Source organism: Astyanax mexicanus, chromosome 19 (assembly GCF_023375975.1).
Source record: "Astyanax mexicanus isolate ESR-SI-001 chromosome 19, AstMex3_surface, whole genome shotgun sequence".
NCBI lineage: Eukaryota > Metazoa > Chordata > Actinopteri > Characiformes > Acestrorhamphidae > Astyanax > Astyanax mexicanus.
Genome location: NC_064426.1, coordinates 20,208,878 through 20,221,865, shown reverse-complemented (window position 1 = coordinate 20,221,865; position 12,988 = coordinate 20,208,878). Strand labels below are relative to the sequence as shown.

The 12,988-nt window shown below is 37.8% G+C and overlaps 1 protein-coding gene across 3 annotated transcripts in view; it reads left to right on the top strand.

Annotated features, from left to right (window-relative positions):
- ap2a1 (adaptor related protein complex 2 subunit alpha 1) overlaps positions 1-12,333 on the top strand; it is a 40,925-nt gene extending 28,592 nt beyond the window's left edge. The window contains exons 14-22 of one of the 3 annotated variants that reach the window (XM_049468249.1): positions 19-81; positions 1,329-1,400; positions 2,780-2,862; positions 3,008-3,098; positions 3,246-3,368; positions 4,220-4,336; positions 5,585-5,654; positions 7,149-7,283; positions 9,421-12,333. In XM_049468249.1, coding sequence (XP_049324206.1) covers positions 19-81; positions 1,329-1,400; positions 2,780-2,862; positions 3,008-3,098; positions 3,246-3,368; positions 4,220-4,336; positions 5,585-5,654; positions 7,149-7,283; positions 9,421-9,498 — 832 coding nt within the window. In that variant the 3' untranslated portion in view covers positions 9,499-12,333. The remainder of the gene's footprint in view (positions 1-18; positions 82-1,328; positions 1,401-2,779; positions 2,863-3,007; positions 3,099-3,245; positions 3,369-4,219; positions 4,337-5,584; positions 5,655-7,148; positions 7,284-9,420) is intronic. The other 2 variants (XM_049468251.1, XM_049468252.1) reach the window with 2 other exon arrangements.
- The last annotated feature ends 655 nt before the right edge of the window (positions 12,334-12,988 follow it).

Sequence of the window (12,988 nt, the reverse complement as noted above, 5' to 3'; positions counted from 1 at the left end):
GTCATTGGACAATGGCAGAGATCTGGAACCTCCCACTGAAAGCTCTGACTCCTTATTGGCCGAGGGTTCTGGTGACTCGGAGTAAGAGGCCGGTGGTTGGCTATTGTGTCGATATGCAAAAACAAAATGATGTTGACAATTATTTGTACATACAAACACTGGCATTTTGACAGGCCTTGTATGTAAATTTGCTGTTAAAGGGCCCATATGAAGGAAAACTTGATGTAAAATGTAAAAATGTAAAAATTGTTTTTTTTATGTTATGTTACATAAACTCAATATATTTACATATCTGCATGTTTAGTTTTACAGCAGTTTAGTTCCACCTATTAGTACTTAAGGTATTGGTCACAGACCTCCTTTAAAATAGGGCTGGACAATATGGACAAAATTGACTTTGCAATATATTTCTTAATTTCGGATGATACAATAGAATTCAGAATAATTGCGAAGAACTCCCACAATGGATGTCTGTACCTACAAACTTCTGATATAAATTAATTTCATATTAATTTCAGTTCATGTAATGTGCCCTGTAATGAATGAAAGTCAATGACAGGTGCTGTAAAAATGTATATTAAAATGTGTATACCTACCCAAGGAAATTTTTGTTGAAAAAAATTTCAGGTTAAAAAAAAAAAATTACAGTCGTTATGGCCAATTAAAAATTAGCAATGGTTTAAGGGGATAGTTTAGCACACAGTCATGCGTTAAAACCAACCAGAAACAATCGTAATTCCAAATTTTTTAAATATTGATTGATAAGACCAAAAACAGTTAATTTTTAAAAGATACAAATTGTAGAGCAGAAATAGTAAAATAACTTGTTTAATTCTAAAATTAAGAAATAATGATCATTAATTGATTCTGAGGCCAGTGCAGATGGTGTAAGTGGGAGAAAATACAAGAAAAAATAGTATATGGGCCCTTTAATGTTACAGTTACATTAACTGTAACTGTGCTTTTGTTCTTTGTGGTAATTGTGCTGGACTGTATATCTGAAATGCTGTGTATCTTTGTGCTGTGCAGTGTGGTGTTGTGTTAAAGGTCTAACTTTGCTGTATAAACTGGGCTGGGTTTTTTAATGCTGTCACTAACCTCTTTGCATTCTGTTGTTTTTTTTGTTTTGTTTTGTTTACCCCTCCCTCTACTGTCTCTTGCATCACTTCTTTGGCTGTTCTTTGGCTGCTGCTTGTCTCTCTCTCTCTTTCTCTGTTTTCTCTCCCTCTTCTCTTGATTTTGTAACCTCGCACGTCTCTGAACTGTTCACCCTCTCTCTCATTCTCTGCGGGTTTGCCTCCGTTTCTCCCTCGCTCCTGCACTCTCAGCTCTGCTCCTCCCTCTGTGGTGTCTGAAGATCCTGCTCCTCCTCTGCCTGAGTCAGACGAACTGCTTAACAAGTAAGAGCCCCACCCTGCCTCTCTCTTTTCTTCCGATTTGTACTTGTTGATCTGATCGGGTCATTCTGTAATGTTATTGGTGTTTAAACGAGAAAGATTTTTTATATATCTTGACAAGAGCTGTAACGAGTTCAAATAATCCACTTCCTTTCCAGTATGGCAGTGTAGTGTAGGGCAGGGCAATATGGATAATAATTAAAAATAATTAAAATAATAACTATATATTTTTTTTGCTTAATGGCGATATACAATATATATCTCAATATTTTTCATCCCATAAGGTAAAAAGAAAAAAGAAAAAAAAAAAACACTTCTGAGACAAAACTACATGTTCCAGATTTTACACAGGCACTTTTATCATTCAGTGCCATATCCTGTACAACACTGACTAAACACTTAAAAGGCAGGAGCTGTGAAGGAGCTGATTGGTCAGTCCAGATTCAGAGTGGGTGTGTCTGCACTAAAAATGAGTGTTTAGTTCAGTGATCATTTGCTTTGCACAGCGAAGTCTTCATTGCAAAAGCTAGTAAAAGTAAAGTTAAAATAAAAACTGTGGAAATTAAATAGTTCTTAATAGTTTAACATCTAAAAATTAATAGTTTATTGTAAAAAAGTACTATACTGAAACTAGACTCTATACTATACTATACTGTATCTTCTTTATAACCCTATTAATTATTCAAATATAATTTATAAAAATTTTCACTTGTAAAATTAAATAAGTAAATATGTTTTATTTATATAAAGATACTCTATAATAAACATTTTATAATGGCACATTCAAAGCCCAGGACATTACCAGAGTAATTTTTAAGAGACTTTACAACTATCCCAACATGTATCCCATCCCTAAATTCATTCATCCATCATAAACCCCCTTTATATAAATATTTTATATCATTATAATTATTTTAATAATAAGTCACGTAACTGTATTTTGGGAAGATGCATGTGTTTAAACTGGCTATAAAAATATTACCTTTTTCAGCATAAACAACCAAAAACACAAATTTGTGAATCATGCATTAAAAATAAATTTCATCACCTGTATTCTCTCTCAAAACCCAAAGTTCCACTGTAAGAAGTATCAAAAGCATTGCAGAAACCTTCTGCTATCAACTTCTGTCCATAAACCTTGTGCTTGTGTGAATGACTACAATGTCATTACTAAAATTTTGATTCCTGGCATTGGTTTAAACCTGCCACTCTGCTATGAATGTGTACAAGCTAAAGGGCTTTTAGAGTGGGCAGCCCCTGCCTTTCCTAACCTTCAGTTGTTCTGTTTCACCCTTAATCCTCTCAGTTGTATCAGCTATATTTTACATATCTGATTCAACTCTGTTTCTTGATCTCACTGGTGTTTCTCACTGTCCCTTCAGGTTTGTGTGTAAGAATAATGGAGTTTTGTTTGAGAATCAGCTTCTTCAGATTGGAATCAAGTCTGAGTATCGCCAGAACCTTGGTAAGTTACTAAATCTGGCCAAATATGAATGTATTGGTTGTTAGTTTAATTAATTTATTAATCTTGTGACCAATACAATCTGTAAATGATTTTTTAAATGCTCACATTACTGCAAATGTGCTAACTTGTGTTTTCTATCTATCAGGACGGATGTATCTTTTCTACGGCAATAAGACGTCAGTGCAATTTGTCAGCTTCACTACAACAGTCAGCTGCCCAGGAGAACTTCAGTCTCATATCCTTTACTAATTTACACACTCTTATTATACTTAACTAGCCTTTTTCTAATCCTCTCTCATTTGCTCACAAGTAGACAGTATTAGTGGCACTTTAATAAATGTGTGATTTGCCCACAGTGTGTATGTTCCTTAACTGGACCCACAGCTGAATGTTCAGTTGAAGCCTGTAGACCCTCTGGTGGAGGGGGGTGCTCAGGTGCAGCAGGTCATCAACATCGAGTGCATCACTGACTTTTCTGAGGCACCGATTCTCAACATCAAATTCAGGTAACGTGCAAATATACTGCAGTCTGTTTGGTTAATGATCAGTGATATTAAACTAGATCTTCCAGAGCGCTAAATATTGTACCCATCCCCAGTTCATCCTAAAATTACTGGAGGGAGCATCATACAGTCATTCCAGACAACATAGATCAACTGATCCACAGCTCAATGCTGGGGGCATTATGGCTTTCTTGTGCAAGATTGGCACTAGACATAGTGCGAATATGTTGATATTTATCTGCTGTAGGAGGTCCTATTCTTTTTGCAGTACTTCTTTACAGGGAGAAAACGAGCTTTGTATGTGCATTTGCACATGACAATATTGATTATCATAATCATTTCTGGGATAATATATCACCCACAAAAACAAATCCTATCATGACAGGCCTACTGTAATCTTAGGCTGTTCATCCGCTGATCAAAAGTTTATTTCAGTTCAATTGTTTTTTTTTATAAATTGCCTGCTTAAAATATTTTGTCTCCTGCACACATTTCTTCTGTTAGCATTGTAAAGCTGAATTTAGGACCTTCTTAAGATCCAATGGTGCAAAATGCAAATTCTTGCATTTTTTTAACTAATCCTAAAAATGTTATCAGTGTTTGAAGTGTATAGTGTATGAACCCACTTGACAATTTCTCCTTTTAGCTGGTAGGCATATATTTACTATACTCAAAATAGCTCACAGCACTCCAGTAATGATTGTGTGTATCCACATCTGACTCATTCAAACTGTTATATACGCACACAATTAAGCAACAATTGTTTCTGTTCAACTTCTCAAGACTGTTGACATTTCAACTATAAAATCAGGTCACTCAGGCTTAGTGCTCACTCTCCAGCTGTTGTGTTCCAGGTATGGCGGGGCTCTGCAGAACCTTTCACTTAAGCTACCTGTGACCATCAACAAGTTCTTCCAGCCCACCGAGATGGCTTCTAACGACTTCTTTCAGCGCTGGAAACAGCTTAGCCAGTAAGTGTTTACATGTGATGTGTGTGATGTTTTAAAAGTGTGTATCATGCCTGAAATAATCTACACTGAGTGTGTTTACTCACATTCATTATTGGCTTCCCACAGAATTCCCATGCATCCTGGAAAATCAGAAAAATCTGCACATTTAGAGTTTTCCGTGCATGATAATTCTAAATATCAGAGATCTTGACTACGTTAAGCTATTGAGCCCCCGAAAGTGCATTTTTTGGCTACTTAGGTTTTATTTATAAAAGTTTAATCTGATATATTTACAACTCCAAGTTTTAAAAAAGCTGGAATGCTGTGTGACATATAAATGAATGTAAATAAAAGCAGAATGCAAGATTGCATTCAAGATGAAAGATTTTAAATCTCATAGATCCACATTTTGTTCACAGTGTAACACAGAACACACAAGATGTTATAAGTGAGACATGAAATGAAAAACCCATTTAGAACCTGATAGTAGCTACAAATCAAAGTTAGGACAAGGTCCACATAAGACTGTAAATTAAATGGTTCCAATTAATGGTTCTAAAAAGCTGCAAATAGGAGCAATCTGCAAAAATGTATATCCAGTAATAGGCAGAGTGTCAGAAACAAAGGTATGCAGAGAATTGGCTATCTGCAAATTTAGAGTATTGTTTTTTTAATCACAATAACTCTAAAAATGTTATGGAAATATTAGAGAGATTCTGGCAATGTTGAGCTATTGAGCCTCTGAGATTGCATGTATCGGCTACTAATGTCTTATTTATTGAACTAAATGCATTTTACCATTTCATGAAAAACATGAACCCATTTTGAACCTGATGACAGCTAAACATTGTGAAAAAGTTGGAAAAAGACTGGAACTTAAATGCTTCTAATACAATAATAGCTGCAAATAAGAGCAATTTGTGAATTTATACCTAGTCATAGACAGAGGCCTCAGCGTGTCTCAGAGTCAAAAATGAGCAGAGGTTTTTCTATCATAGATCATAGCTTTAAACAAGCCTTTATTAACAACATGTGACTTCATATATCAAAACATGTCTTCTTTTCAGATATTATTAAACCATGAGTGTGAGATTTTTTATTGAATCCCTCTTATTGATATTTTGCCTCTTTAATCATTAGCAGTAGTGAAATTATATAGCATTGCAGAGCAGGGCACGACAGTTTCCACAATAACGTGAATGCAGCTTTTTATGTATTAAGTGATTGAGGGGATGATAATATTCATAATCTATTTTTTTTCTGTCACAGGCCTCAGCAAGAAGCACAAAAAATTTTCAAGGCAAACCATGCCATGGACACAGAGGTGATCAAAGCTAAGGTATGACTGTTTATTTTTTGTAATACAGGGCGGTAGGAGCTTTGTAGCCATTCATTTATTTTTGGAAGGTTGTTTGTTTTTCTCTCAGATGAGTGTTAACCTAAGTAATGTTAAGAGTAAGAATAGCAGCCTCTAGTGGTAAAGATGGACTATTAACCAGTGTGTGTAGGGCAGAATGAGTATGTGCACAGTTTGTGCATATTATGATTGTATAACATTTTGTATTTTTTCAAGCTTTCATATATATATATATATATATATATATATATATTGCTTATTTTATTTATATATATTTGCTTCTCACAAATACAGTTCTCGTGAATCTAGTGAAGGGTGAGTTTTTTTTTTTGTTTTCGGAAGAAGGTGGAGGAATGGAGTAGAGGATAGAAGAGAAGGAGCAGTAATTGGGGAAATTGGACATCTGAACTCTTTTAATAGGATGTTGACTGCTGATGAACTAAGCCAAGCACAGTGCTCATTTCAGCTCACCTTTCAGCTCAATACTGGCCAGCCAATCACAGCTGCTGCAAGCAGTCAGAACATATACAGACATTATTTTTATGTGTTAATTGTGGATGTTTCCATATTGATTTTTTTTCTTTATTTTTACTTATCTGTTTTTATTTGTTCATAATAAGTGCTTAGATATGTTCTACAGTCATGTTAGTGTTTTGTCTAAAGTTGCGTTATTTTTACACATACGCAATTCCAAAAATGAATATAGTATATATGTATTAATAAATAATTTATTAAAAAAATATGCTTGTGTGCTCAGTGGGCATGGCCACAGTGATGTCACTCCAAAATACCTAAAAAAAAAAACTTAAGTAGGATAAACTGGTGTATTTTCCACTGGAAGAAGCTTTGAGGAGGATTTTAAGCAACTTCTTTAATCTCTTCTGCTATTTGGACAGGCGGCAAGATGATGTCACAAAATCAGTTTCTTCTTATTTCAGAAAATAAACATGGACTTTCTAGTCATATCCCAAAAGGTCATCCCCATTACTTGCTGGGGTATTCAAATATGTAGTTATCCCTTTTATTTTGTTTCCCTTCCCTTTTGTTTTTCACATAAAAGTTTATCTTGTAACTTTTTGCTCACCCTGTTGTTCAAATCAAACTTCTGTTTAGAGAAGATACGATACAACTGATCTGAAATTAACCTACCGGTACTGATCTTTAAAGTGTGCTGTTTGTTTTCAGCACAATACCACTTTTAGATGCTCATCTTAAGTAGTTTCACACTCTACTAGCCTACAAGAAGAAATGCAAAGCTAACATTGTATTACAATGTGAAAGTGTTTGGTTACAGGATAGATCTGTTACAGAATCAGATTCATTCATTTTTCTGCCTGACATCTGACATCAGCATTTTCTAATATCCAGCTCTGTTCTCTACAGAGATATGCATTTCGAACCCAAGTAACAGATTTTCTTTTTTTCTCTTTTTGCTTGTGTTTTTGTGATTGTGTGTTGGTGTGTGTGCACATGCAGTTGCTAGGATTAGGCACAGCCCTACTGGACAAAGTGGATCCGAACCCAGAGAACTTTGTGTGTGCTGGAGTGATCCAAACCAAGTCCCAGCAAGTAGGCTGTCTACTGAGACTTGAGCCCAACGCACAAGCCCAGGTAGGTGCAGTGCACACTTAATTCAGCCATTTCTGTCTTTAATGTACACACAGGTCCTGGGGAACTTTTCTCCTCTGTAATTAATTGTTATTGACATAAGGGAGCATTTTTCTTAAATACTTACACACCACACCAAAGTGTCAGACCTGTTTCAATTAATGCCATTTTAGATTTTTCTGTTTACTTTAATAGCTGTGTACAGAGAGAAATAATAGCTAATACTAACATCACAGCCTGTTTCTACAGCCTGTATATTAGTGGTTACCTTTTCACAACACTGATGCAAAAATACATTGCCAGTAATTGCTCAAACTGCATTTCCCCCCTATGCTAAAATAATTCCAAATTATAATTCATTCATTAAACTCCTGTTGGTGTAATATATGTATCCCAATAATTTTATCCCTGTTATGTACATAGTCTCCAGGTACACACTCAAATTTCTCCAGTAGATATTAAATGTAAAAAAAAAAAAAACACTTTTCTTTGCCCCTAACTAAAATAAGAGCCAGTGTCTCTGGCACTTTCGGACTCTTTGGTGCTGTTGTGCAAGTGATTAACGTGTGACAACGAGATATAAACATATAGACTATAATCTTTCGCCTCCTTAGGTAACATTATCACTGTCTGGACTAGGGGTGAGAATCTCTAGGCACCATGCAGTTTGATTTTATTACGATTCTGAGGTCTGCGATTTGATTATAAAACGGTTATCTAAGCATCGTATTCTTCTATACAGGGTTTATACAGTAAAGTATCTGTATTGATCCATAATGAATCCTGCTACTAAATAGGCTCATCTGCGTATGAACAAAATATTATGCGAAGTATGTAAAACCTTTTTTTTTTTTTATTATCTCACAGCAGTTTTGATGCTTTTTAAATGAGAATATTGTAATGTACTGAGTTTAACTGGGAGTTTTAACGGAGAAATAAACTAAATGAAGTGTAGCTGAATATTCGAACCTACCTTAGAAAGTGGAAACGTAACATCAGCTGTGTGCATGCATGCAAGTGTGTTTGTGTGTAGGTGTGAGAGACAGAGAAAGAGAGTGAGTAAGTGAGTGAGTGAGAGAGAAAGCGCACCTGAGAGTCTTTAGCACAGTGACTGTTTGGAGGAAAATGAAGCGTGGAGGAAAGTAATGGATGGCTCGATAGGTAGCTTGCTGGATTAGCCTTTGTGCTAACTGCCCATAGATCGGCATCGATAAACGGCGCAACAGCACGAGCGACCACAAACACGCTCGCACAGACAAACTTAACAACAAGAGGAAATTGCGAGATCAAACGATATGCGTGCTTTACAACATAGAATTGTACAAGCATCCTAGGAAGTCAAAATTGTAACCATTATACAAAATGTGTAGTTAAATGTTTGTCTGAAGTGCTGATGTTCTTAACATACTCAAACACACATACAAAAAAACACTCAGGAGCTGCTGAGAACAGCAAAGCAAAGTATCTCCTCTAATTCAGATTCAGTCTACACAATCCTATGAATAATACATGCACGCACACACACGCACACACACGCACACACACGCACACACACGCACACACATGCACACACATGCACACACACACACAGTCCGGCCCTGTGCTGGTGTGGCTCACTGGTCAGTCTGTGTCTGTGTGTTTCATTGCATCTCACTACTGTCTGTGTCTCTGTGTCTGCTGCTGCATCTCAAGCCTGGGGAGCAGGTAACAGTCATCTGGTCCTCTTCCCTCTCCTGCTCATTCTCTCTCTTTTTCTCTCTCTCTCTCTATATATATCTCTGTCTGTCTCTCTTTCTCTTTCCTTATCCTTCCATCTCTTTCTTTTTCTTCTCTTTAGGCCTCTTCTCTTCTCCTCTGTTCTCTTTCTCTGTGCAGTAGTAGAACCCAGGCCACTTGGCGTGTCATCAGTTTTCACACTCCCTCTTTTTGTATCTGTGCTTCATCATGCTGTTTTATTTATAAAATTGTAGAAAAAGTGTCAGTGTATTTGCATTAACTATGAGCAGTACACACAGTTAACTTCACACTCTTGAAAGTGTGACCTATTGCAGTAGAGAGAGTGTGTGTGTGTGTGTTTGTGTGTAGGAGGGTGTGTTTGCTCCTTTCTAAGCTTCTGCTTCTTCCTCGTTCTGTTCCTCAGATGTACCGGTTGACTCTGCGCAGCAGTAAGGACACCGTCTCCAAGCGTCTCTGTGATCTGCTGGCAGAACAGTTCTAGACCCAGCTTCTAGAACCCCGCCGCGTCTAGACCATCACCTTCTAGAACCGAGAAGAACCACGACCAGACCAGCGTTCCACCTTCCAGAACCCTGAACAAAGAATCTCCAAAAGCATTCGTACATAAGGGAAAAAAATAGCAGCTGCCAGCCTTAAAGGCAGCAATATTACTGTCCTAATTCTGATCATTCTGATTATTATTGTATATTGTCATCAGCGCTACCGTTCTTGTTTTTATAGGTGTTTACCTGTGTGTGAGCAGTGGAACGAAAGGCAGCGTGTTTGCCTGCGAAGTGTGCGTGTACGTGAGTGTGTGAGTGAACGAGTGCCTAAGTGCGTCCGAGTGAGCGCGAGAGCATCGAGAGAATTGTAATAGTTTGATTCTTTTTCCTTTTTGTTTCCGTCCTGCCTGTTAACCAGTCCACCTGTGCTCGTGTTGACAGCTGGTGTGTGTCGTGGGTCAAGGAAGGAGTGAAGAAGAAAGAGGGAGGGATGGAGAGAATAAGATCTTGAGAGCTTTTTTCTCCTTTCCTCCCTCTCTCTCTTTCTCTTCCTCCTCTTTTTTTTCTTCTTTGTCTGTGTGTTCTGCAACATTTCAACCTGTTAGCATTCCTGGGACATACTTGGGAGAATATTAAAAAAAAAAAAAAAAAAACACACATGCACACACTCGTGTCTCGCATGTGTCCCATTGGGCACATGAGCCGATTCTGTGGAACATTCCATGTGGGCTAGTTAGAGAGGGGTCTTGAAGGACCGGCTCCTGGGCTGGACAAAATAAAAATATATATATATATATACCAATTACAAAACAGAAACACTGCAATCAGAATACACTAATAATGGCACTTCATCAAGAAGAATCACTACACCCGTTTCCCTCGCCTCCATACTTTCCCCTTCCCCTTTTTTATTTTTTAAAGCTGTCTTCTCCAGCACTCTGTGCTCACAAAGCATATGTGCATATGAAGTGAGGGGGAGTATTTCCTCAAGTTTTGCTGTTCCCTTCCCACATTCCTTGGAAGCGAGTGCTGGCCAGTGCACTTTAAGAGGCCTGGAGAGAAAAGTAGGTCCCCTTTTGTAGGTGCCCTCCTCTTTCCCCCCATTCACAGTGTAGTTACTCTGAAGTTGAAATACTTACCATGATTCCGTACCTGATTACAACAATGTTTATGAATAAAAAAAATTATATATATAAATATATATAGACATTATGTACAAAAAAAAAAAGATTGTCGGTCATTGTTGAGTTTCTGTGTTTGTCTCTTTCGTTTGTTTGTTTTGATAGTGGCATTGACGTTGACGTGTTTGTATGCTTTCTGAAAAGTGTCTTTTTGCATTTACGTTTTTTTGGACATTCCATTCGGTGTTAATATATTAAAGTACATGGGCATTGAGGTTTCAGGCAGGTTTAAAGTGTTCAGCTAGGTGGTAAGGAAAGGAAAAAAAGAGGAGGGAGATGTCTTGTATGATGGATGAGCGAGTATAAAAATGCAGTGAAGTTTATATTTACTTTTTTCGTTTTAGAAACCTGAGCAGAAAGCAAATCTATGGAATGCTGGAAGTGTTTGAGTGTCCTCCAGCCAGTGGTGGCAAATCCAGGTTTAGAAAATTAAAATCCCACCCAGGATTTCGTTCCAGCTGCCTGTGTAGTTCTGCTTCAGTTTTGCTCTCAGATTCAGGTCAGTAAGGTAAGAATCCTCCCCAGGATTTTGTTTTAGGTCCAGAAAGTAAAATTCAGGTCCATACGCTCAAAAAAAATCCAGAAAGTGAAGTCCAGGTCCAGAAAGTCAATGTTCTCCCTGGGATAATATTCCAGCTGGCTGGGCTGCTCTACTTTGCTGCCTAGGGATTTGTTCCAGCTTCCTCTGCTCTGCTGTCCTGGGATATTGTTCTAGATGCGTTAAGTCAAAGTCAAAGTCTTGAGGATTTGGTTCTAGGCCCAGCAAGGAAAATACAGGTTCAGAAAGTCAGTATCCTTTCCAGAATTTGGTTCCAGCTGCCTGGACAGCTCTGCTTTGCTGCCCTGATATATTGTTTTGGATCTAGAAAGTAAAATCCAGGTCCAGAAATCCAGGTTCTTCCTGCTGCCTGGAGTACTTAGCAGTTGAAGGAAAAAACTGGGGAGTATTTTTTGACTTTCTGGACCTGGATTTACCACATTGGCCTCCAGCAGAGTATCTGACTGAAAAAAGTAGTGGACAGTAGGTACCTCATACCTGCTGGTTCCAGCACACACACACACACGCACACAAAATAGGTGTGGCTGTCGTCTAGTGAGCTAGACCTACATGTTCTTGCAACAGCACTTATCTGTGTGAACACTAGTGAATGCAATTACTGGACGCTTTACACGAGAGAGAGAGAGAGAGAGAGAGAGAGAGACAGACTAAGCAGAGGACTACCAACTGTCAATCACAAACACAGGGATAATGTCAGCATTGTAAAGTGAGCGAATATGAGTGTGTGTGTGTACGTGTGTGTATGTTAAAATATGTAATGGAAGTCTTTGGGACATTGTCACATTAGCTGAATGAAGAGTCACTATGCTTCCCCTAGTGCAGCGCGGATGTGATGCATTGATGGGACTTTGTCATGGTAGTTGAGTTTAAACTTGTCATGGTATGTTTGTGTGTGTGTGTGTAAGAGGGAGGGAGGGAGTGAGTGAGTGGGTGTGTGTGTGTATGAGTTTATGTGCGTGTGTGTGTGTGTCTATGCAGTATCCGCTAGCTAATGCAGCCCCAGTGTATCGGTGTTCAACCTGTCAGATACCTGTGTTAGATTAAATTTACTCTGTACTGAATAATGTGAAAGTAAAACTATGCCATATACTCCATTTGATTCTCTCCTCTCTCTCTGTGGGTGGGGTGTGTGTCTGGGTGGGTGGGGTGTGTGTCTGGGTGGGTGGGGTGTAGGTCTGAGTGGGTCTCTGTGTGGGTGGGGTGTTGGTCTGGGTGGGTTGAAATGAAAATCCAAACTAGGTCATCATGCACATGTAACCATGTTCACTGCCAGAGTTTGGAATCATGTTAATTCATGTGTGGTTGGCACACACTAATAATTTATATAATGTAGATTCAAGTAGTAAACTAAGAGCCATCTTGTATTGTATGTGTTTTTAATATTATTAATTATGGTTATTATATTTAATATTGTAGTTCAATAGATTACACATGTATAACTCAAATTTTATTAACAGAAAAAGACCACTTAAAAATTAGGACTTTAATTTTACCAAATTGAAAACCTCTGGAATATAATCAAGAGGAAGATGGATGATCACAAGCCATCAAACCAAGCTGAACTTCTTGAATTTTTGCACCAGGAGTAAAGGCATAAAGTAATCCAAAAGCAGTGTGCAAGACTGGTGGAGGAGAACATGCCAAGATGAATCATATGAAAACTGTGATTAAAAACCAGGGTTTTCGTCCAAATATTGATTTCTGAACTCTAAATGGTGATATTTTTATTTGGAGTTTGAGAGAAATGTT